The 24832-nt window shown below is 43.0% G+C and overlaps 1 protein-coding gene and 1 non-coding gene across 3 annotated transcripts in view; one reads left to right on the top strand and one right to left on the bottom strand.

Annotated features, from left to right (window-relative positions):
- Positions 1-228: 228 nt before the first annotated feature.
- On the bottom strand, positions 229-332 carry LOC123853312 (U6 spliceosomal RNA). Its single transcript, XR_006793092.1, has one exon. It is a non-coding gene; the product is annotated as a U6 spliceosomal RNA (small nuclear RNA).
- Positions 333-4775: 4443 nt separating this feature from the next.
- Positions 4776-24832, top strand: part of MALT1 (MALT1 paracaspase) — a 57756-nt gene continuing 37699 nt past the window's right edge. For both annotated transcript variants that reach the window (XM_045886628.3, XM_045886627.3), the window contains exons 1-3: positions 4776-5206; positions 13260-13426; positions 24476-24597. In XM_045886628.3, the coding sequence (XP_045742584.1) occupies positions 4932-5206; positions 13260-13426; positions 24476-24597 (564 nt within the window). In that variant the 5' untranslated portion in view covers positions 4776-4931. The remainder of the gene's footprint in view (positions 5207-13259; positions 13427-24475; positions 24598-24832) is intronic.

Genomic DNA, 24832 nt, shown 5'->3' with positions numbered 1-24832 from the left:
CTATGAATATTGGTGTACAAGGATCTGCTTGAGTGCCTGCTTTCAATTCTTTTGGCTATATACCCAGAAGTGGGATTGCTGGATCATACGGTAATTCTATGTCTAATTTTTTTCCCGTTTCATTGAGATGTAAGTGATGCATAGCATAATGATTTGACTTACATATATCATGAAGTGATTGTCACAACAGTTTAGTTAACATCCATCATCTCATACAGATACAAAAAGATATATGTGGAATGCTTCACAAATTTGCTGTCATCCTCGCTCAGGGGGCATATTAATCTTCTTTGTATCATCCCAATTTTGGTATATGTGCTGCCAAAGTGTACATTTAACTTTTTGATGAACTGCCATGCCTCATGTGATTTTTTTTTTTAAGATTTATTTATTTTAGGGGCGCCTGGGTAGCTCAGTTGGTTAAGCGACTGCCCTCGGCTCAGGTCATGATCCTGGAGTCCCGGGATCGAGTTCTGCATCAGGCTCCCTGCTCAGGGGGAGTCTGCTTCTCCCTCTGACCCTCCCCACCTCATGCTCTCTTTCTCTCTCTCTCTCTCTCTCTCAAATAAATAAATAAATCTTTAGAAAAAGTATTTATTTTAGAGAGAGAAAGAGAGCACAAGAGTGGCGGGGGGAAGGGCAGAGGGAAAAGGAGAGAATCTCAAGCAGACTCCCTGCTGAGCGTGGAGCTTGAAGCAGGGCTTAATCCCATGACCCTGGGATCATGACTTGAGCCGAAATCAAGAGTAGGATGCCTGGGACCCTGGTTGAGCATGTTGAGCCACCCAGACGCCTCACCCTCATGTGATTCTTAAGTAAAGCCAAAGATGAGGAACACTGGTGTTTTTCCTACATCCTAAGAGAGTACTAATTGGTAGTTGGTAAACATTATTGAGTGACTTCCTTCATTAATTGTATTGCAGTCCAATGCAGTTGTTTTTGTCACAAAGTCTGAACACTACTGGGTGGATGAACAGTACTCTTTTGAAAACCCCAACAAAGTGTCTCATGGCCATGAGAAATAGTACCTCAATTGCAGTTCCCACCTTCAGCTGAAATGTGTCCCCAGTGATTTGTTAGTAATGATCATTTAAGTATCAGAGTTTCTGAGTGATCTGCTTTGTAGATAATAAATTAGACCTGATTCAAGACTTTTCCTATCACAATGCCATATCTATCATGATACATAAAATTATTTCTATCATCATACCAGTGCTCAGATATTTTTCTTTTTTTTTTTAAGATTTTATTTACTTGACAGAGAGAGACAGCGAGAGCAGGAACACAAGCAGGGGGGCTGGGAGAGGGAGAAGCGGGCTTCCCGCTGAGCAGGGATCAGGACCTTGGGATCACAACCTGAGCCAAAGGCAGACACTTAACGACTGAGCCACTCAGGCGCCCCTCAGCTATATTTTCTTGAATCAGAAGGAAAGGGGATGAAAGCGATGTGACTGCGTTGCACATGAATGTCTTCCATCTCAAAAAGCACTGCTGAACTACCCATTGATAGTCTCATGGGAGTTCAAGGGCAAAGGGATGAATAGGTGGTGCACAGAGGATTTTTAGGGCAGTGAAGATACCATCCATATAATACAATAATGGTGGATACATGTTAGTATACATTTGTCTGAACCCACAGAATGTACCACACCAAAAGTGAACCCTAATGTAAACTATGGACTTGGGGTGGATATGTGTCAGTGGAGGTTCATCAGCTGTAACAAGTGTACCACTCTGCTGCAGGATGTTGATAATGGGGGAGGTTGCATGTGTGGGAGCAGAGGGTATATGAGAAATCTCTGTATCTTCCCCTCAATTTTGCCGTGAGTCTAAAATTGTGCCCTCCCCCAAAAAAGCCTTAATAAAAACTATCCTTTAACAGTATTTGGCACAGAATTTGGCACAAGGGAGGCATCAGTAAATATTTGTTAATGATCAAATGAATGAATGAATGAATTTAGACAAGTAAATGTAGTTCGCTATGGATGATTCATTATGATGGAAAAGTATGGAATACTATTACAACACTTAGTTACTATTCCAAAGGTGAAATCAAAGTGGGAAAGTGCCCCTAATCTTTTGGGAGATGGCAGCAAGAAGGGGCTGCAGTGGATGTGGAGAACCTTGAATCTGAGGGTGCACTGAGTGGCCTCAACACAGAGCTGAGTCAGAGGACGTGAAAGGTGCTGGTATGGAATAAGGATGAAAGACAAGGGGTACCACTTAAGTCACAAGACTCCTGCTTCCTTCCTCTCTATTGTATACCAATCCCAGGACCTGCAGGTTTTCTCCTGCACTGGGCCTTTGAAAACCTGTCCAGATATGAAACAACATGTTGTTCTGGCTTTTTTAGTTAAAGTATCATCTAGAGTCAAATTGTGTAAAGGAAGAGAAATCTATGAGTCAGTTTCCCGATTTGTATTTTGAAGATTACATCAATGGATTTCCATAAAAAGAAACCACAAGCTTCTTGCAGACTGTCTGGATTCACAAAGACCTGTGCCTCTTTCAACTAATGAAGAAGAACTCCCAAGTACATCATCTAACGATATGCATGAAATTTTAAGGTGCATTTAAAAGCCAGATCTCCACTCTCAATTTTTCTCTTGTGTATAATTTAATGGTTGGTATAGGAAAGGAAAGCTGAATTCTTGTTTATTATTTTGTCCCCAAAATTAATGTGGCCATTTTGAGAGTACTAATATAGCCTGCATCTACTTCTCCCAGACACTTTTTATATGTATACATTATTATCTCTCATTTAATTCTCATAATATCATTTGAAGCAGGTACTATTATCTTCTGCTTTTTACAGATGTAGAAGTTGAAGCGAGAAGTTAAGTAACTTGCCTCAAGTCATGTCTCTAATAAGAGGCAGCATCAAAATTCAAATTCAGGGCTAATTCTAAAGGTCATAATTTTCCCTATTAAACCATTATGCCCCTTAAGAGAACCACAGGGGGTGAAATTACATAATAGAGATATTAATATTTGATTAGGAGGAAAAAAAGACCAATCATAAAATGTAATGTCAGTCCATGGTAGAGGTTGGAGGGTGGTGGGTGGGGTGACTGAATAGGTTATAAAACTGCAAGGGTAGGAGGCACCTGGCTGTCTCAGTCGGTAGAGCATGAGACTCTTGATCTGAGGTCATGAGTTCAAGCCCCACGCTGGGGGTAGAGCCTACTTAAAAAAAATAAAATAAAATTGCAAGGTGGGAAATAGGGCCCAGAGTAGAGTGAAGTGAGGGAGGCAGTCCTCCTGGCAGGAGAGGAGAAGCTGAAGAGGAGATGGGAGGAGATGGACACAGTTAGTATCTAGCTGAGCTGTATTGGACAAAGATCAAATTGGGAAGGATTCTTCCAGAGTAAATAAGATAGATGTGCATTTTAACCCCTAGGCACTTATGAGAAGCTGCATACGCAACACCTTGCACATAGCAGACTTAGAAAAAAGAAGTCTGTTGAATCTCAATTTTAAAAGACCAGTCAACTAATAAAGACTAGACCAATAAAAACTAGAAGACTTGATTCCCATAATTGGCACACGCAGCTAATAGACTCTCCTATATGTTCAATGACTACGAACAAAGCAGGAAGGCACCAGAAGTAATTGGGAAAGGGTTACCAAGTCAAACAGTATGAAACAAGCTTTTGCATTTCTAAGGAGAAAAGCTAGCATTTGTTATCTACTATGTGACAAGCAGAGTTACATGCTTTACTTACATCAACTCCCTTAATTCTGGTAATAACTCTACAGACTACTGTATTTTCAATCCCGTTTTAACAAACGAGGCAGAGAATTAAGTAACTTATTCAAGGTCATAAAACTAGAGTCCAGCAGATCTTTCTGGATCTAAAGGTCGTGCACTTAGCCATTATGGTGCATTCTGAACTCTGCACTTACCCCGGATGAAAAAGTATAGTGATTGCTTGGGCTAGAATGTGATGGGAGAATGTACGGAGCAACTATCTCGCCAGAAGTTAGGGAGAATTTGAGTGCCCAAATTGCTACAGAAAATCCTGTTGTCCTGTGTGATGAAAAAGCTAATGGCACCGGAAAATGGGAAAGGAAGCCTTGTGTCTGAGAGTACCTGGCTGGTCACATTCCGTAAGTTGCTTGCTTTTGTCCCAAACTACTCTCTAGTTTTCAATGGGTGGCACTCTGACTCGAAAGAAACCAGGCAATTCCTGCTAAAAACAATCATTTCCATGATCTGCCGCCCAGTTAAAAAAAAAAAGTCTAGGCACAGATTTCGAGCAAATCTCCATTAGGTATCTGATGTCTAGGAACCACTTCCCTTAGCAATGCCATACACGTCAACCCTAAAACGAGGAAGCCTCGGCTGAGGTTGCCCGACGCGGGAGCCGGCACACGCAAGTCACTGAGTCAGCTGAGCGCGGCGGGGGGCCGGCGATGGAGAGCCGCGAGCTCCCGTCTCCGGCGTGAGGCAATCCTCCTCCCACGGTCTCGGGAAGCCCCGACGCCGCCGCTTCCTAGCCGAAGTGGAGCCGCCCGGGTGTAGCTCCTGCACCGCTTCCTCCCCCAGCGGCAACCACCCGACCCTTCCTGCTCAGCCAGACTCCACCTCCCCAGCTCCGCAGCGCGCGCCTCCGCGACCGGGCGGCTGCGGCGGCGGCGGCGGCGGCGGCGGCGGGGGAAGGCGAAGGAAACGCGCGGCCGCGCGCACGCGCGCAGGAGGGCGGCCCCGCCAGAGGCCCCGCCCCGCCAGAGGCCCCGCCCCCTCGGCGCAGCGGGCACGGCCCGCCGGCCCGGCTCCCCCGGGCAAAGCTGTGTCGGCTGGGCGGGGAGCGGAGCTTCCTCCTCAGAGTGCGGTACGGCATAGCCGGCTTTGTCCTTCCGCCCCTGCCTCCGCGGCGCCGGGGCGAGCGAGGGGGCGAGCGGAAGGTGCGCTGGAGCCGAGGCTCGCGATGCGCCCGGGGGGAGCAGCACAAGTCGCAGGGTCGCCGGCGTCGGACGGGTCGCTGTGCGGGGAGCTGCTGCAGGCCCCGCCGCCCCCGGCCTTGCAGCCGTCTCCGGCCGCGCCCTCGGGGCCGCCGCTCCCCGTTTCGTTCGGCGCGACCCTCAACCGCCTTCCGGAGCCGCTGCTGCGGAGACTCAGCGGGAGCCTGGACCGAGCGCCCGAGGGCCGGGGCTGGAGGAGGCTGGCCGAGGTGGCGGGGAGTCGGGTTCGCCTCCGGCTCAGGTGAGGGGCGGGGGCGCGGGGGGCGCGGGGCAGGGGCCCGCGGGGCGGGGGCGAGCGGGCACCCGGGTGGGAGGACCGACGCTCCGGCGGCTGGAGTGGTGCGGGGGCCGCTGCGGTGAAAGGCGCGCGGAGGGGGAACTCGGTCGGGAAAGCGTGGGAATGCCAGAGATCCGAGGTTGGACCCTCCTCCCCGTGAGCTGAAAGGGAGAAGTGGGGGCGACCCGGAAGGATCTGGAGGGAAGGCAGGCTGTCTGGAAACCCCTAGGACAGGGCAGTCATTCCGAAGGACCTAGCGTATAAAAGAACGGGATGTGGGCACAGACCGGGAAGACCTAAGGAAGGCGAAGTGCAGGTAAAGAGATAATGAAAGCGAAGGGCTTGGGTGCAGGATTTCATGGCAGTTTTATATAGGAGAGGATCATCATGGGAAAGGCTGATACTAAAACTACCATCTTCCTCCATCAAACCAACTTACCAGGTTCTCTTCTCGACTTCACCGTGAGCACTGAGCTCGAAGTAAAACTATTTTCCTCTTCCCAGGATAGGAACTGCGAACTATTGGTCTCGGTACTTTACACTGTGAAGAATTACTGAGGACCCCAGAGAGTTTTTAATGTGGGTTCGATGTATTACACACATATATTTACCCTATTAAAAATTAAAACTAAGAAACGTTAAAAATTTTAAAAGAATAGCCTGTTACATGTTAACAGAAATTACATGTTTTTGTGGAAAAACAAACTTTTCCAAAACAAAACAAAATTAGAAAAGTGGCATTGTTTTACATTTTGAAGATCTCTTCTATGTCTTGTCTTTATTGCAGAGAACTGGCCTCTTTTACGTGCTTCTGCATTCGGTCTGTTGTACTATCCCAGATCATGTAACACTGGTTACTCCACAATGTACACTTACTCAGAGAGTGAATGAAAACGCTAAATAACATCTCAGTGTTACTGTGAAAAATCATTTTGACCTTGCAGATCCCGTGACAGGGTCTCAGGAACTGCACTAGGGGTGCCCAGACCACACTTAGAACCATTCCTTTATACCGTTTGTTAGGTCTGCCTGGGAATCCCTTAGAATTTTTTTTTTAACTTCTCATATGACTAAACTTTGCCTTGGACTATAATTATTTGTACACTTTCTTATAAACTCCTTGAGAAGAGGAGGCATCAGTTAAGATTCTGTGTGTTATGCATAGAACCTATCTTAGACACTATAAATACTTTTGAGAGGGGAGCCATTCATTCACAATTATGTTTATTGAGTGCCTATTATGAGTGGGAAGTTCCAGAAGATAAAAAGATGACAAATACTTAGTTCCTATTCACAAGGACCTCTCTAGTAATGGATTGTTATTCTGGGACATTTACAGATAACACGTTAAATGCCGTGTTGGGTGTGAATAATAATAACAAGGGTTGTTACCATTTATTGAGCACTTAGTATATACCGATGCACTAAATATTTACATGCATTATCTACTTTAGCCCTCACAACAACCTCGAGTTTCAGAGTTTGGGGTTAAACCAGGGTCATTATGATTTAAGGTTCTTTGGCCACAGAGAGGAGTTATGATGTGAGGTTGGGATTAAGAAGTGGTAAACTTGCAAAATTGAGCAGACAGATGGCACAATTTTCTGTTCCAGGAAAAAACGTGTTTCTCTTAGGGAGAGGGGGCTGTGCAAAGAAAATCCAAAATACTATTACACTAGGTCTGTAGATTTCTGAATTTCTAGACTTAATAGTGTAAAAAGTTGTCTTCTTTGGGATCAGATCATCAGATCTGTGATTGGTTAGTTTGTGATTAGTACGCTAGTTAGGGAAGGCTCTGGACTTTCCTGAGGAGGGCCTGGGAGTGAGGGCTCCTAATTTGACAGTGGAGGAAAGAGAAGAAAGGAAGGCCCTGCCACTGAAGAAGCATGGCTGAAGTAGTGGATACCTGACATCAGGTGTTCTGTGTCCCTCCCCAAGCCTTCAGTCAGGTTTTGCAGAGGCTACAGAATTGTTCGTTTGGCAAACTAACAGAAAAGTCTGAGGCCACATCTCTGGGGAAGGTAGTATAGAGAGAAGGCCAGTCGCCTCGTGGGCAACAAAGGGCATGCATTCATGGAATCTGGCAAATTCCAGGGTGGGAAGTCTGAAAAGAAATAGATGGGATTTCACCAGTCTTCCAGGATGGTGAAGATTAGCTCAGAATAGGTGAGTGGCAGTGGGAGTGGGGGCACCCCTGCAGGTTAGAAAATTGGGGAATATTAAAGTCATATACCTACTGAAATCGGAATTAAACTGGCATAACAAAAGGTTAGCACTGGGAGCTTAGGGGCTGGAGAGTGACATCTGAGTGGGGGCAAGGTAAGCTGGTGATGCTTACTCTCTGTAAGACAAAAAAGCTATTTCAGAGTAATTTCATACTGGTGCTAGAAGAGCATCTAGGATAGCAGAAAGTGCCAGAGGTATTTTTCTCTAGTGTCAGACCGAGGAACTGAAGTGGGAGGGTCCAAGTGGACAACAGTTCCCATAAGGTGGTGGACTTTTCTCCCTAAAATCTTCCAAGGTTGCCTATTGTTTCTTACACTTTTTTCTGACTCTATACATGTTTCCTCAAATAGATGAGAATTTGATGAAGAAACCCCAAGAGTCCATCCTGAACTGTCCATCAGGGATTAGGAGTAATTGTAAATGTCTTCATACGATTATGGGTGACTCAGAATCAGTCCTGGCTTCCAGTTTAGTTCCCCACAACCGTGCGCACACGGGAGTGCCGTAAATACAAACTCAGCCCTAATGCCATTCCAGACCGCCCTGATATTGAACAGCCTTTGCTGTCAATGCAGACAGATGCAGGTTCTGAGGGTCTTGCCCACCACACCCTGAAGGTGACAGAGCTTTCAGGAGGCCCTAACACTGCCTGGACTCCATAGGAAGGGGGCTTTGGGACTTGGACCAAGGAGAGCCATCACTGCGCACCTGCTGTACAGAACGTGCTCTGTAGCTGCAGACTTCTGCCCTCCTGCAGTTTATGATAAGAATGAGAACGTGTACAAAGCTGAAACAAAGGATCTCCTCCTGCCTCTGTCTCTCCGGTCTGTCTCTTCGGTGTCTGAAATTTGGAGTGCCATAGGATCCAGGCTTTGTGTCTATCTACGTGTCTTCACCCAGCCCCCTTCTCGGTGTATCCTTAAGTCTCAGGACTATACATACTTAGGTGGATTCCTCTTAGTTTGTATCCTCAGTCCATATCTTTGCTTTGAACCCCCTGGATCCGTTCCTGTAGATGCCAATTTGCCATCTCCTCATGAATGACTAAGATATCTTGAGCGTAGCATGTCCAGAATTTAGCGTGTCTTCCCCCACAGACCTGTTTTTCATTCAGTTTTCTTTATCTCAGGAAATGGCAACTGCACCCCTCCGATTCCTCAGGCCCCAAACTTCAAAATTATTCCTGACTCCACTTTTATACACCGCGTCCGTTTTATCAGCGATCCGCATCTGCTGTGCCTTCAGTGTGCATCCAGAATCCCACCTCCGCTGCCCCAGCCCTGGGCCAGCCACTGCCCTCTCTCACCTGGATCATTCCAGTAGCCGCCTAACTTCTCCTCCCGCTTTGCCTCTGCCCCCAAGCTATTCTCAGCAGAGCAGTGAGAATTTATACTCTTTTGAAATGTCCAGTCAGGTCTTACCTTTCCTCTGCTCAAAACCCTTTAATTGCTTTTCTGTTTCAGGATAAAAACACTAGTTAGCCACCAGTCATCTCTTGGACCCCATTATCTTCCTCCCTTTCTGTGCTTTCTGCACATTTGCTCTCTTGCTTTTGGCTTGAACACAGGAGGGTCTTTGTACTTTTCTTTCCTCAGTCTGAGATAGTCTTCACAGGTGAACTGCATGACTTTACCTCTTGAAGTGTTTACTTACAAGTCACCTCCTTCAGTGAGGTCTTCTCTGATCACATTATTTAAAATTACCCCATACATCTGCTCCAGCATTACTTAGCCCCCTGCTTTGCTTTTCTCCAGAGCGCTTACGACCATTGGATGGATACACACACACACACACACACACACACACCACCCCCCCCCCCCGTTTGTCTGCCTCTGCGTGCATATGTATATTTATATCTTGTAGAAAAACCCAGGATGATAGGGAGTTTTGTTTGCAGCAGTATCCTAAATACCTAGGAAAGATAGTTGGCCTATTTTAGATGATTAACAAGTAGTTGCTGAATTAATGAATAGAGATTTCAAAGAGTAAATGTTCCAAGAGAAGCAAAAGAACCTAAAAGCAGTGCCATGGTTTGTACCCTAAGGGATGTATGATGTGTTCTATTTGATTATATATTTTTTGACGTGATTATATATATGTATGAAGTGAAGAGAAATACAAATATATTTTCTTAAAAGCAAAGCCCATTTTTTCGGTAATAGTCTTTTAACTTAAATGAGAAATTCCAAAATAGGCCTGGTAGAAACCACTTCAAAGCACAGTCTTACAGGAATGTAACTAAAAAAGGAAAGAAAGAGGCTGGGTATTGAGAAGCATCATCTGAGCTGAAAGCCAGTGCCTGGGCGGAAAATCAGTAAAAAAGGAAAGGAGATACAGAATCATGTTTTTCTCCTGTGCCTCTTGTATTGGAAAATTTTGTCTACTTCATCTCGACCTCTTTCTTCATTTGAAGAAAGAAGTCAAATTGTTTTTCGCTTTTTTCTATATCAGTATAAACATCAAAGCATCACTTGGTTGCATTTGGTGAGATGGCTTCTGAATTTTATGTACCAGAGTCCGACCACCTTTCTAAATCATAAAAAAAAAAATTATATTTAGCATACAACATCCTTGGTTTTATAAATCTCATATTCTAATTATCTAAAAGAATGGTAATCCTTCTATTGTCTCTAATACTGGTTTCTTGACCTGGGTGTTACAGGGACTAACGGAAGAAAATTTTACAGAGTAGAGGAGTGGCGGGCATCTGCAGCTTTCATTCTTGCTGTCTTCATAGTCACCATTATCTCAGAGGAGAAAGGATGCTTTAACACTAAGAAATAGGAAAGACCATCTCAGAGAAAAAGGCAGTCTTATTGTCCTTGTTTTTATCATTTTACCTTGGGCTTCAAATTGTGCTGCCACTAGTCTACCATCCAGCATTTGGGAACAGTTGACCTATATTATGATTCACATTTAACAAAAATAGAGTATTGAATATATGCATTTAACTGAGACACTTAGAAGGAACACCTAGTGAGTATAGAGACAGGAGGCCTTGAAGGACATGATCAGATTACCAAACTAGTAACTACTCAAAAACATTTTTAAGGAAAAGGGAAAACAGTTTCAGAAATCAGCATAATTAAGAAACTATTGTTCTTTTAATATCCCATATTTTTATTGTATAAGAACTCACTTTTATTGAGTGCTTATTATTCGCCAAGCACTGTGCTAAGTACTTCTAGCATGGATTATCTAATTTAATTCTAACAATCCTATGAGATAGATGATACTAGTATTGAAATTATTTTGGTTGGATACATTTTTTTTTCTAAAGTTAAGAGATTACCAACTTCACCACAGAATTATAAATCTTGAGTGACCATTATATAAATGCTATGGTAGCCTTTTAATAAAACTGATCAAAAGGAATGTGGATTAAGTGCCTGGGTGGCTCAGTCGGTTAAACGTCCGACTCTTGATTTTGAGATCGAGCCCCGTGTTGGACTCTGCATTGAGCATGGAGCCTACTTAAGATTCTCTCTCTATCCCTCTCCCCCCTCCCGCCTCTCTCTCTCTCTCTCTAAAAAAGGAAAAGAATGTTCCAAGTCCTATGAAAACTTGCTCACCTTGCATCTGGCACAGCTGTGATACCGTTATGTCTGACCCTTTCCATCTATCCAGTCCTCCAGCCTTTTTAGTTATGATTGAAATTCATGCAGTAATCATTCAGTTATGAATAATTAATATGGGCAAGACAGATTTTAGGTATTGAGGGGTTAAAAATACAGGGTTTCTGTTTTCAAGGAGTACTGTGATCTAGTTAGGTAGAGAAGACATCCCTATGAAAGAAAAGCTCATAGTTTTATTTATTTTTTTTTTAAAGCTTTTATTTATTTGACAGAGAAAGAGACAGCCAGAGAGGGAACACAAGCAGGGGGAGTGGGAGAGGGAGAAGCAGGCTTCCCGCTGAGCAGGGAGCCCGATGCGGGGCTCGATCCTAGGACCCTGGGATCATGACCTGAGCCAAAGGCAGACGCTTATCAACTGAGCCACCCAGGTGCCCCGAAAAGCTCATGGTTTTAAGGCAAAATTGTGTCAACTGAGACATAGAGAACAGGGGTCTGCAAACAATGATCCCTGAGCCAAATTTGGGACACTGCCCCTGTTTTTGCAGTTTATGGGCTAAGATTGGTTTTCATATTTAAAAAATTGTAAGACAAAACAAAAGACAAGAAAGAAGAACATGCAGTAGACTATATGGCCCATAAAGCCTAAAATACTTTCCTTCTGGCACTTTACAGAAATTTGTCAACCTTTAATATGGAAGATAAGTGCCATCAGGAGACTATGTCTAACGTGTGTTTGGGGGACTTGTGTGGTCTGGGTGAACCTCACAGAGAAGCTAAAGTTTATATAGGACTACAAATTGGAAAGAAAGGGAGAGGTCGCCGCAAAGGTGTGTGACGTGCGAATTCTACAGTATATCATGAAGATTATCTAAAGACTTTGGTTGGCCTTTGTTACTGGTTATGTCTCTTTGGGAAGATTTTTTTTTATTATGTTAATCACCATACATGACATCATCTTTTTGGGGGTTTTCTGTTGTTTTGATTGGTTTAACTTTTATTGTTTTTCTTCTCTTGAATGTTTTATACTTGTGCTTTCCCTTTCTGTGAAATGGTTGAAGTCCATACTCCTTGCCCCATTATTTATGGCCTTCTGTAGTCTGATCTTACCTGTCTTTCTAACCTTGTACATGCCTACTGAACATAATAACACTGAAAAGGAAATTTGTTATGTATGTTAAATAGTGATAATAAAAAAAAATAGTTTGAACAAAAGGACAATGAGACAGAAAGTAGATTCTTTGGAGCAGAAGTCAGCCAACTTTTTCTATAAAGAGCTAAATAGTCCACATGTTCAGCTTTGCAGACCAATGACTCAACTCTGCTGTTCTAACAGGAAAGCAGCCATCCCCCTTTGCAAACGTGTATGTGAACGAGCGTGGCTGTGTTCCAGCAAAACTGTTTACAAAATCAGGTGACTGGGTGGGTTTGGCCCACAGACCAGCGTTTGTCTTGCCCCTGTGTTAGGGTATTTCTAGGTACTTAGAAGTACTTTGAATGTCACTAATAGTCTTTTAAAAATTGTTGAAAAAATGAGCACACGTAATAAAAAGTCCGACAGTACAAAAGGGTTTATAGTGAAAAGTTGAATCGTCCAGCTGAGCTCTGCTGTTCCGGCCCCCCCTTTGTAGGAAAATCGCTACTAGTTTTTTGGCTATCTTTTCAAAGTTAACTCTGTACATATAAGAACAAACACATACTCTTACTAATAAAAACGGTATCATGCAGAACAAACACTGTTCTGTATCTTTATGAATACATATGTAGGCACACTACTTTACTAATACAAAATATTGTATGTTAAGTTTTTTCATTTTTCAAGATATCTCAAAGATCTATGCCTCTTTTTGGGGTCATATTATGCTTAATAAAAGCAGAAGAACAAGTAGAGAAATGTATCTGATCTTCCTAATCCATAGTCCCAAATTAAAGGTAAAAATTTTGATCAACATCAAAACCACATTTCTTTCACATCCTGTTTCGGGATTTCTCTCATCTTCTGATTTAGTAGTCTTGGAAGCTGAGTTGGAGAAGGGCATAAAGAGGAATTCCCTATGATGGCAGAGGAGGAAAGGACAGTAGCACTCATAATGGAAATAACTTTTCACCACTCATTGACTCACGGTTTATCCCTACAACACCTGCAGTCATGCCAAACATAGAGCAGGCATATCATGTTGGAGAAGACTGTTGACTGGACTTCAATCTGTTGTTTGCAGTTGCCTGGACTTGGAGCAGTGCTCTCTTAAGGTCTTGGAGCCTGAAGGAAGTCCAAGCTTATGTTTACTGAAGCTGTTGGGTGAAAAAGGTTGTACGGTCACGGAACTGAGTGACTTCCTGCAAACTATGGAGCACACAGAGGTTCTTCTGCTTCTAAGCCCCCCAGGTAGGTTCTTCTCTGAGGTCTCTTCTCCAGGAGTTCGTGGAGACAAACGTAGAGGAAAATATCTCATTTGCCAATGAATTGTATTAAATATTTTTGGAAAATGTAAACATATGGAGACTCATTTTTTCCCTCCAGGTTGAGACTAAGGAACACATAAAAAGCAAATACAATGCATAAACACTGATTGGATTGTGGTTCAAAAACATCAACTGTAGGGTCCCTGGGTGGCTCAGTTAGGCATCTGCCTTTGGCTCAGGTCATGATCCCAGGGTCCTGGGATTGAGTCCCACATCAGGCTCCCTGCTCGGCAGGAAGCCTGCTTCTCCCTCTCCCACTCCCCCTGCTTGTGTTCCCTCGCTCACTGTGTCTGTCTCTGTCAAATAAATTTTAAAAAGTATTAAAAAAAAAAAATCAACTATAGAAGACATTTTGGAGACCAGTAAAGCCAATTGAATTTAACGTGTACTAGGTATTAGGGAATTATCGTGTGATAATGGTGATGTAGTCTGTAGAAGAATGTCTTTATTCCAAGGAGATGCATGCTAAAGTATTTAGGGGATGGGGCGCCTGGCTGGCTCAGTGGGAGAGCATGCAACTCTGATCTCAGGGTCGTGAGTTCAAGCCCCACATTGGATGTGGAACCTACTTAAAAATAAAAAGGTAAAGTATTAGGGGTAAGAGTCTTTTTTTTTAAGAATTTATTTATTTGAGAGAGAGAAAGCAGGATAGAGAGCATGAAGGGGCATGGGAGGGGGAGAGGCAAAGGGAGAGGGAGAAGTAGACTCCCTGCCAGGCAGGGAGCCCAATGTGGGGGCTCGATCCCAGGACCTCAGGATCATGACCTGAGCCGAAGGCAGACACCTTAACCAACTGAGCCACCCAGGCGCCCCTAGGGGTAGGATTTCTATAACTCACGTTGAAATAGTGCAGCCAAGGCTCAGTCAGTAGAGCCTGTGATTCTTGATTTTGGGGTTGTGAGTTTGAACCCCATATTGGGGGTAGAGTTTACTTTGAACTGAAGAAAGGGAGGAAGGGAGGAATAGTGCAGCCAAACATTTATTAATATGTATGTATGTATACAAATGAGATCAAGCAAATATGGTAGATATTTACTGTTTAAGTATTTCACCGACATGATGCTTTTGAAATGTGGATTGATTCAACCATGATTTTTTTTCTGAATATACCAATATTGAGTGAGATTTCTCACTTGCAAGGTCAGGTGTGAAGAATAGGAAACAGCCCCCTGTCTGCACAGCTACAGATAAAGTTGGTCCCCTGCAGCAGTGTCAGGCAGGAGAGACCATGTGATCGGAGTCACGTGATGACAGCACTGCAGACCTCCCTTCTCGGGTCCAGTTCACCATTATAGGTTCCACCAGAAGCAGAGAAGCCAGTCGAGGTTGGGAGGGCCATGGTCTAAGGACTCATGCTCTCTATGTTACATGGTTTTGATGTGTGTAGTTTTTATTACATAACCAGCCTATTTGTGATCATATTTTGAAGTTAACATGAGAAAGCTAAAATCATAATTCAGATCTTATTTTTGTCAGTTCTGGGTTTCGGGAATCTTCTAACTGAAAAATCTTGAAGCAGGCTGGGCTTCAAGAGAGGCTGAGGACAGCCCTGTTTTCAAAGAATTGGTTTGTTTTCATCTTTGCCCCTCCTTTCTTGTTACTGGCTTCCTTCCAAGAGTGACTTTCTGCATAGTTGCAAGATCTCTACTGACTTGCATTCATCTTTGTCCCAGCAAAAATCATAAGATTCACTCTAGTTAACTAATTTCAATGACATGCGTGTCCCTACACCTGTCACTGTGGCAAGGGAGATGGAATGTACCCATTTGCTGGCTTAGAGCCAGGAATGGAGTTGGGTTGAGTCAGCTTTCCAGAAACCACATAGGATACTAAACAAAAGTGGGCCTGAGTCCACTACAAAGGAAAAGGACCCTAGATTACAAGTCAGGAAACTTGGACTCTCAGATCATCCTCTGCCTCCCAAGGCCTAAGGTGATGATAAAATAGGTGCCTCCTTTGGGTTACATGTTGCATTGGATGCTTGACATCTGTTTCTCAGTGCCTCTTCATACCAAGAGGTCTGGGGTAGGAGTAACTACGTCTAGATGACATTGTTGTTTGTCACCAGTCAGTGAACTTCTTCATAAGGTGACATTTGTTAACTTTTATATCCCCAGTGCCTTGAATATTACCCAGGAGTTGCGACGATTGAAATCTGCCAGTTGGGGCACTCAGTTAGCTACTAAGTTCTCATACTTCCTAGAATACTATACCAGGGCCTCTGAAAACTTAAGAAACCTCTCCAGGAAGTGAATATAACTTGTATATCTCATTATCTTTTTTCAGTAATTACACTAATCACTGTGACTGTTGGTTGCCAAGTCTATAAAATGAGAGTAAGTGTTCTCTACCTGGCAGAGTTGGAGGAGTTACATGAATGCCATGTGGAATGGTCTCTAGGCAGCCACAGAGGTTTCCCGTCTCCTGATCTGTGGTGGGATCACTGGCCTCAGATCTCGGGCTTCCACGTTTTCAGTTTCCCATGCATGACACTGGGCTTTCCTGAAATTGAGTCACATGTTTGTTTATGTGTAACGATCTGCCTGAAATTTTTGACAATATTTTAATTTTTGACAAACCAGCAGTGAATACAGAGCCAACCTAATAAACATCAGTAATCTAATCCCTTCACAGATCCATTTCTGCTCTTTGTGTTTTTCTCCACATAGTAGGATTAGCACTTTACCATCAGTGTTCCCCATATAGATCATTCTGGTACTTGGCCTACCAGCTTTTTCAGAGTTATCCCCTAGGACTTCCTTGCATTTGAGGGGAGACCAGGAAAAGGAAAGCAGTTTCTATGTTAACATTTCTACATTAACACTTATTCACTATTTCTGTGAAGTTTTATCTCATATTAGCTGTAAAAAGTGTCCATTGGGAATCAGTTTCTTGAATATTAAGTATTCATTTTTGAGGACATATTTTAGGATCTGTAAAGCTCAGTAATTTCAGGAAGAGGTAATTTACTGTTAGCTTTCTATGTGCATTTTATGTGAATAATCTAAAACTCACTGTATTTGCAGATATTAGAATAAAGAAGTATAAGAATTATAGAGAAAATTTTAATTTTTAATAAGGATATTGAGAATAAAAACTATTGTTCTTAAGAAGGTAAGCTCTGATAGAATCAACTTTATTTAAGACTTTACTCATTCATTCAGTAAAAACTTACAGGTTTCTAGTACCTTTGCTGTTCCAGACGTTGCACTTGGTACTATGATTCAAAGATGACTAGAACCAAAATTCTCGCCTAGGAAAGGTTCGTAGTCTAACAGGAAAGACAAACCTGTAAATGATCACATCCAACACAATCGTAAACACAAGTAGAACAAGTCTTATCTGATCTTTGGGTTTTCCTTTTCAGTGTATTCCTGTATCTTGGTAAAAATACAATATAGAAATATTTAATGTTGGGACGCCTGGGTGGCTCAGTTCGTTAAGCATCTGCCTTCAGCTCAGGTCATGATCTCAGGGTCCTGGGATTGAGCCCCATGTCGGGCTCCCTGCTCAGCGGCGAGTCTGCTTCTCCCCCTCCCTCTGCCTCTCCCTCTGCTTGTGTTCTCTCTCTCTTTCAAATAAATAAATAAATCTTAAAAAAAAAAAAAGGAAATATTCTTATGTTTTCTCTCTTTTTTTGTAGTAAGACAGTTTCATAGGAGGACATTAGTTCTTATTCCACAGAAAATCCAGTGACTTTTCTCTCATTGTCTCTATAGAGAGGTCTGCTTTTGGTGAGGGCGGTGAGTTCTGTCAAAGATGCTGTGAGCCTCTGAACAGACCTTTCAGACCTAAATGCAGGAATAAGAGGAAACTTTAGATTTATTTTAGTTTTATTTTGCCCCATTCCATTCTGGTTGTTTGTGGGCTGACAGCCAGAGATAGCCATGGGAGATGGCTATAATAAGGAGTTTCTCTGTTTTTCTGAGAAACTGAGTTTCTTTTATGTATTTGTTTTGGTAGCCCAGCAATAGCTGGGGCAGCATTCCCCTGCCTCTAACTAGAACGATTCCCTTGATTAGGAGCCAGCCTCCGTGGTCCCTCACTTAGGATGGGATCTAAGCTGAGGGTAACTCATCCCTAAATTCTTGCTCTCTGTGGACTTTGACACTTAATATATTTTCTGAAGGAGCCCCATAGGATTGAGCTTCTGCTTTCTCTCTAATTGGGCTTTCTCACAGCACATGGATGGCTAGCTGCTCCCCATGCCCATTTCCCAGCACTGATTGTTTCCATATTTTATTCTTTTGGTCATTCCAGTGGGAATTGGAGGGGAGTGGGAGCATTAAATGAGTGTGCTGAAATTGTTTGAACCAGAAGTCTGTAATGATTTTTTAGACCTTTATTTTCTCATTAAAGGATCAAAACTCCTGATCCCAAAGCAACTGACGTTGGCATCTCTGTCCCTCGCAAATGTCATTGAGCCTAGATGTGCAGTTCAAGATGTTCCTGTTTCTTTTTCTTTTTTTAAGTGAAAATATTTTGAGTGATTATAGGCTCCATCAGTTAGGGTAGTTATGCAGATCACAAAATGGCTGCCAAGGAAGTCATGCCCTGGCCTGGAATTGGTTAAGCAGAAGCCAGACGATAGGGGATATTTAGAGAGAATTAACATTTTATGTATGGGTTTCATTAGATGAATCCCAGGGTTCCAACTCTAGTTCTGTGATGTTATCATTTTATTTCTTTCTTTATATAAAAGGTACTTCACTCTCCATACATACCAGACGGCTCTGGCTGAGACCTCTTCAGTGGCACCTTTTCCACTTGCCCCACACCTTTTTTGTCTTTAAGACAGGAGCCAAGGGGCGCCTGGGTGGCTCAGTCGGTTAAATGTCTGCCTTCGGCGCAGGTCATGATCCCGGGGTCCTGGGATCGATCCCTGCAGCGGGCTCCCTGCTCAGTGGGGAGTCTACTTCTTCTCCCCTCTCATACTTTCTCTTTCTCTCTCTCTCAAATGAATAAATAAAATCTTTGAGGAAAAAAAAAAAAAAGACAGGGACCAAGATTGTTGAATATTATTCTCTAATTTCCAAAATACCTTTAGTTCAGAACCATCTTATCTTTACAGTTCTGTGAAGGAACAGAACTGTGCTATTATGAACATTTAAATTTTAAATGTGAGCAAACATTTGTGTGGAAAATGAGATTTCCACTGGTTATCATTTAGCCAGAATCACAGTTGTTGACAGAAGTGGATTAGAGCCCAGGTCTGCTGAACCTGACCTGAACTCAGTGTCATTTCTATCATGCTAGGAAATTTCTGGGTTATTCAGGAACTTGGTGATGACTTATTCTCCCAGTTGCCTCTTTGACCTGTGGACTGCAATTTTTTGTCCTTGCCAAATTAAAAAACACTCATATTAGATCCTCTTTTATAAAGGACTTTTCTTGTTGTGTGAGTGACGAAATTTCTGAAAGGAAAATACCAAGAAGTGGAAGAGGCAATGATGGTATGGACGGGAATAAGGACAAAGGAGGAGGAGAGCGATAGAAAGGGAGTCGTGACGTCTGAAAGAATGTATGTCTGCATTGAGGTGTTCAGGGTCCCTGGGCAATATGGAAGCATACGGAGTATGATGAGGAAACTGGGTTTAGCCACAAGAGGTGCAAATGTAAACTGACTTGTAGGAAGGGCGTACATGGACATGCTTTGGTTGTGTTGAGGGGAGACTGTTGGAGGGAGAGAAATGGTATTTATTCTGGGACAGGATGAGGCACTTTTCAATGATAGCTTAGAAATTTTCAGAATAACTCTGAGGAAGAGTTTAAGATAGAAACTGATGGAAAGAAATTTTTGGTTTGTAGCCTCTAAAAACAGATGCACTGTCATGTATACAATAGACCTGTTCCTGGAACAGCTGTTTGTAAGTTGTATCAATATTTAAATACATCCATGGGGTGCCTTGGTGGCTCAGTCGGTTAAGCTGCTGCCTTTGGCTCAGGTTGTAATCCCAGGGTCCTGAGATCAAGCCCCACGTCGGGCTCCCTGCTCAGTGGGAAGTGTGCTTCTCCCTCTTCCTCTGTTGCTCCCCCTGCTTGTGCTCTCTCGCTCACGCTCTCTCAAATAAATAAAATCTTTAAAAAAAAAATTTTTTTTAAAGCATCCTGAGAGAGGGTAACTTAAAGGGAAGCTATGGTGAATCCTTCTGTCAAGTCAAGAGTCACCCTAACTTACTGTTTTGAAATTCCAGCAGGTTTTTAGTTTTATTGCTCAGTATCATGAATCTGTGATCTGCATAGGTGTGTGTTGAATGAACAGTCCTCATGTTCCATCGTACCTAGTTCAGATTCTCCCCGATTTACAGGAAATCAAATAACGTCTTTGACTTCTTTGCAGATGTTATCTGAAAATACGCTTGTTTGCCAGGAAACTGTGCATTCACCCTTTAAAATAGAACTTTCATTTGTATGCCTTGGTACACCCTCCGTAGCTCTGTGCCATCTTCTTTCCTTACCTTTGTTTCAGCACCTTCTGACTGGTGGGCGCCCCGCGAGGGTGGTTACAGGTTGACCATGGTTCCCTGCCGTACAACACTATGTGGGAGGAAGGAAATTTGTGTGGTTAAGGCACGGGAGGTATTGCGACTTCTTGTCTTTACTATTCACCAAGGGCGGTTTCCAAATCACATTGTGCCTTTCAATTCTCAGTCTTTGAAGCATTAAGTAATAAATACATGTATTTATTTGCTTGCTTATTGAAGACTAGACTATTGAAATGGATGGTCTAGGACAGATGTGTAAACTGAGCTTGAACGTACATTAGAAAGCATATAGTCTTGTCTCCCACACAAAAGAAGGACACCTTTTAGGATATCCTGGCCCTATGGGCCCTATGTCCATTAAAGTTACTCATTTCTTTGTAAGACATTCTAGGGAGAAAGCTTTTTTAATTTCCATTACTCTTGTCTCTGTATAATAGGAGAGAATGTTTGCCGTGGTCAGTTTATAAGCACTGCCATGGTGCAAGACACTGCACTCTGCTTGGCATTTTCCCTTCAGTAAGAGAGGCTCATGTGGCAAAAGATCAGCTTGGGAGGGACATTAAGAATTGCTGGGGGGGTGCCTGGCTGGCTGAGTTGGTGGAGCGTGTGACTCTTTTTTTTTTTTTTTTTTACGTTTTATTTATTTGAGAGAGAGGGAGAGAACAAGAGCAGGGGCGGGGGAGCGGGAATCAGAGGGAGAGGGAGAAGCAGACTCCCCACTGAGCAGGGCGCCCAATGTGGGGCTCAGTCCCAGGACCCCGGGATCATGACCTGAGCCAAAGGCAGACGCTTAACTGACTCAGTCTCCCAGGCATCCCAAGCGTGTGACTCTTGATCCCAGAGTTGTGAGTTCAAACCCCATGTTGGGCATAGAGGTTATTCAGAAATAAAATCTCTAAAAAAAAAAAAAAATCACTGGAAAATGATAACTATATGAGGTGATAGGTGTATTAATTAAGTCAACAGTGGTAATCACTTCACAATGTATATGTATATTAAATTATCACATGGTAACGCTATAAATGTATAGAACTTTCGTTTGTTGAGCATACTTCCATAAAGGTGGAGGGTGGGGGAATCACTGGATTAACAAAAGCAGGGGGATTTTAAAGCCCAAGAAAACCTAGGTTTGTATTTTGGTTCTGCTGTTTTTACAATGGGAAAAAAATTGGTCTCAGAAAGGTTAAATAGTTTACTCAAGGTAATTTGGGTGATCTTTTGAAAACTACTTCATTTTCTTCACTGTAACATCGATCTAACTAATATCTAACTCATCTGGTTTTTTTGAAGGTTAGAGATCAAAACACTGGGCACATATAAAGCAGTCAGTAAATTGCTACCATAGTAGTTTTATTATGGTGATGATACACAGTCATCCAACAAATACATGCGGAACACTGTGTCACCATATGCCAGGCACTGTTCTGGGTGTCAGGTAAACTGGTGACTAAGACAAACAACGTCCTTGTTCTCATGAAGCTTCTGTTTTAGTAGGTGAGACAGACAAGAAAACACAGGGATTTCAGATGGTTAGTGCAGTGAAGACCACAAAGTGGGGTGAATGTAATCGAGAAGTGGGGGTGGGGGTTAGCTAGTTTAGAGACATTTCCCAGAGAAGCTAGAGACCTAGATTATGAGAAAGAAAGAGTCTGCCGTGAAACAGTAGGGGGTTGGAGGGGAAATCCAGCAGAAGACTAGTAAGTAAAAAGGTAGAAAATAGCTTGGCTTCCGAAAAGAGGACCAGTGTGGCTGGAGCAAGGAGGACGGGAGGGGACAAGGTTAGAGAGGTCAGTTTATATAAGACCTTGTGACCATGATAAGGAATGTAGATTTTATTCGAAGTACAATAGGTCAGTCGAGGGTTTTAATCAGAGGAGTGGTATGGACTAATTTATGTTTTTTAAATTTTATTTAGAGAGAGAGAGGGGAGGGGAGAGGGAGAGAAAGAATCTCAAGCAGATTCCCCACTAAGCGTGGAGCCCATGGTGGGGCTCGATCTCACCACCCTGAGGTCATGACCTGAGACAAAATCATAAGTCGGACGCTCAACCAACTGAGCCACCCAGGCACCCCTGGATTAATTTATGTTTTAAAAAGACAGTTGAGGGGCGCCTGGGTGGCTCAGTTGGTTAAGCGACTGCCTTCAGCTCAGGTCATGATCCTGGAGTCCCTGGATCGAGTCCCGCATCAGGCTCCCTGCTCGGCGGGGAGTCTGCTTCTCCCTCTGACCCTCCCCCCTCTCATGTACTCTCTCTCTCTCAAATAAATAAATAAAATCTTTAAAAAAATAAAAAATAAAATAAAATAAAAAAATAAATAAAAAGACAGTTGGGCTGCCAGTCAGAAGCAGGGAAACCAGTTTGCAGGCTGTAACATGGTTTCATCACAGCTGATGGTGGCTTGGGTTAAGATCATGGCATTGAAGATGTGTGGAGACGGGGAAAAGCGGAACTGGCAGGACTTGCAGAGAAGTTACATGTGGAGAATGAGGAAGAAAAGAGGGATTCCGGGGGGGCACTCCTAAGTTTTTGCCCTGAGTAACTGGATGCATGGGGACAGGCTGAGTTGGCAAGACAGTGGGGTCTCATGCAGGAGTAGATTTTGTTTCGGAGGAATTTGGGACACGTTAAGTTGGAGATGGCTAGAAGACAGCCACATTTTAAAGCCCATTTAGCCACAGATCCTCTTTTTCAGATTTATATTTGTTCCCTTCTTCTGTTGTTACAACTTTTTTTCTTTCTTACCACACGTAAACTTTGGAAATCAGAATCTTGGTATCTTGAAGTTGTGACATGTGTCTCTCGTGGCCAAAGAATGGCATTGGAGCCTTAAATGCAGTGCTGTGAATTTGCCGGCCAAAGTGAGAGTGCTCATCCCATTTTCCGTCTTTACCATGTCCTTGGCAACACATAGTACAGGTTCCCGAAGAACTGTTACTTCTGCCATACTGTGCTCACTTGGCGTCAACGTAAAGAACTAATGAATAGGAAAGTTCTCCCTTGGCAAAAGTTTTAAATTCTTTTTTGAGAGGCTCTACTCTCTTTACTAAAGATTTTCTAGGGTTTCTCCAGACCCTCAAATGTAACAGGTAGGCAATAAGTATTTATTTATTTTGGATTTTGGTTTTACTTGGTATCTTTCTGGAATGGTTTTCACATACCTGTTTTACCTTATATACTGTTTTTATCCTGGAAAGGTTAGTATCTTGGATGTACTATGAGTGCTATTATTGGACTAACTCCTCTTCAATTGTAATCTTGTTTTATTCCTTTGGCTTGGTGGCTTATAGAAGAAAAAGATACTGTTATGAGATCATATTCAGGATAGATGAAGAAAGAAAATAAAACTAGGTGCAGGGAGTTACATTTTACAAGTTTTAATGATCTTTTCTTCTTCCTTCCTGGAAGGCAGCTAACCCAGTTTTATGTATTATAATCTTGGCAAACGTAGAATTTCCTAACTTTGGTTTCTTTTGTGTCCGTTATCTGTTGCCGCATAACAAATTACCCCAAAACCCAAAGCTTAATACAACAACCATTTTTTACTCCACATGGTTTCTGAGGATAGGAACCTGGAAATGGCTTAGCTGGGTGGTTTTGGCTCCGGTTTTGGCCTCTGATGAGGTGAGGGTCAAGCCGTTGGGGCAGGGCTGCAGCTGTCTAGGGTTCAACTGGGGTTGAACTGTCCTCTTCTCGGATGGTTCTCTTACATGAAAGTTTCTTTCCTTATCACTTGGGCCTCCCACAGGGCTGCCTGAGCATCCCCATGATGTGGCAGCAGGCTTCCCCAGAGGGAGTAAGTGAAAGGGAGACGGCTGGGGGGGTGGGGGGGCGGCGGGGAGGTAGTTCCATAATTGACTTAGCATTTTCTTTAAAGCTGTCCCAAGCTTTGATGCTGAGAGTCATTTCTCAGATGAGAAGTATCACATGTGTCGGATTTATATCCTGCTGTTCTGTTTCTGTGCCTTTCTGCGTACAGAGTGATTTTCATTTTAATGCTAAATCATAGCACTGAAATAAATGTGTCTTGAAGACCTTTTCAGTGGCCACCGCTTGCAGCAGTGCCCCTAAGTCAGTGGGAGTGCCAGCCACATGAGCGTTTACGACCGAGTTTTGGAAGAGTTGGCACTGAGACCTGCATCACGCCTGCTGTCTAGCAGACATCTATTGTAAGGTGCATCCTGATTTCAGAGGGGTTAGGACATGAAAAAAATACTTCTAAGAATTGAAGAAAGATGGCAAACAGTTTTCTCCCCCAGCCATGGGAAGTACAGTAAATGAAAGTCTTCTGTGGATGAGTTTCTTTCCTCTTGGTTTTACAAAGCCTGGAACTCACAGAGGCATAATCTGGCAGGGAGGGAGATATGAATGGGCAGTTTACAGCTAGGATGAATATACAGGTTATTTCCAAAATACGTTTTGGTTTCAGAAATGTAAACAAGGAAAACCTCTCTTCCGTGACTGACTTTTTTTTTTTTTTCCTTTAAGGCATAAAGATCACTGTCAACCCAGAGTCAAAGGCAGTCTTGGCCGGACAGTTTGTGAAACTGTGTTGCCGGGCAACTGGACATCCCTTTGTACAATATCAATGGTTTAAAATGAATAAAGAGGTAACTTTTTTAAGTATTTTACTTCCCTTATCATAAAAAGAGAGAATGATAGCAAATTATTTAGCATCATTATCCTCAGTGTGTTTTTTGGAACTTTGATCTGATAGACATGGCTGTGTTATTACTGAAGTAGTCAATAATCATTATTTTGGTAAGACGGTTCCAAAAGTTGTCTTACAAAAAGATGGTAAATGGGGCACCTGGCTGGCTCAGCTGGTTAAGCATCTGCCTTTGG

Source organism: Mirounga angustirostris, unplaced genomic scaffold, assembly GCF_029215605.1.
Source record: "Mirounga angustirostris isolate CCGP_5_RB_7025 unplaced genomic scaffold, mMirAng1.0.hap1 SCAF_14, whole genome shotgun sequence".
Classification (NCBI taxonomy): Eukaryota; Metazoa; Chordata; class Mammalia; order Carnivora; family Phocidae; genus Mirounga; species Mirounga angustirostris.
The sequence above is the reverse complement of the archived record's forward strand: the minus strand, read 5'-3'. Positions and strand labels throughout refer to the sequence as shown.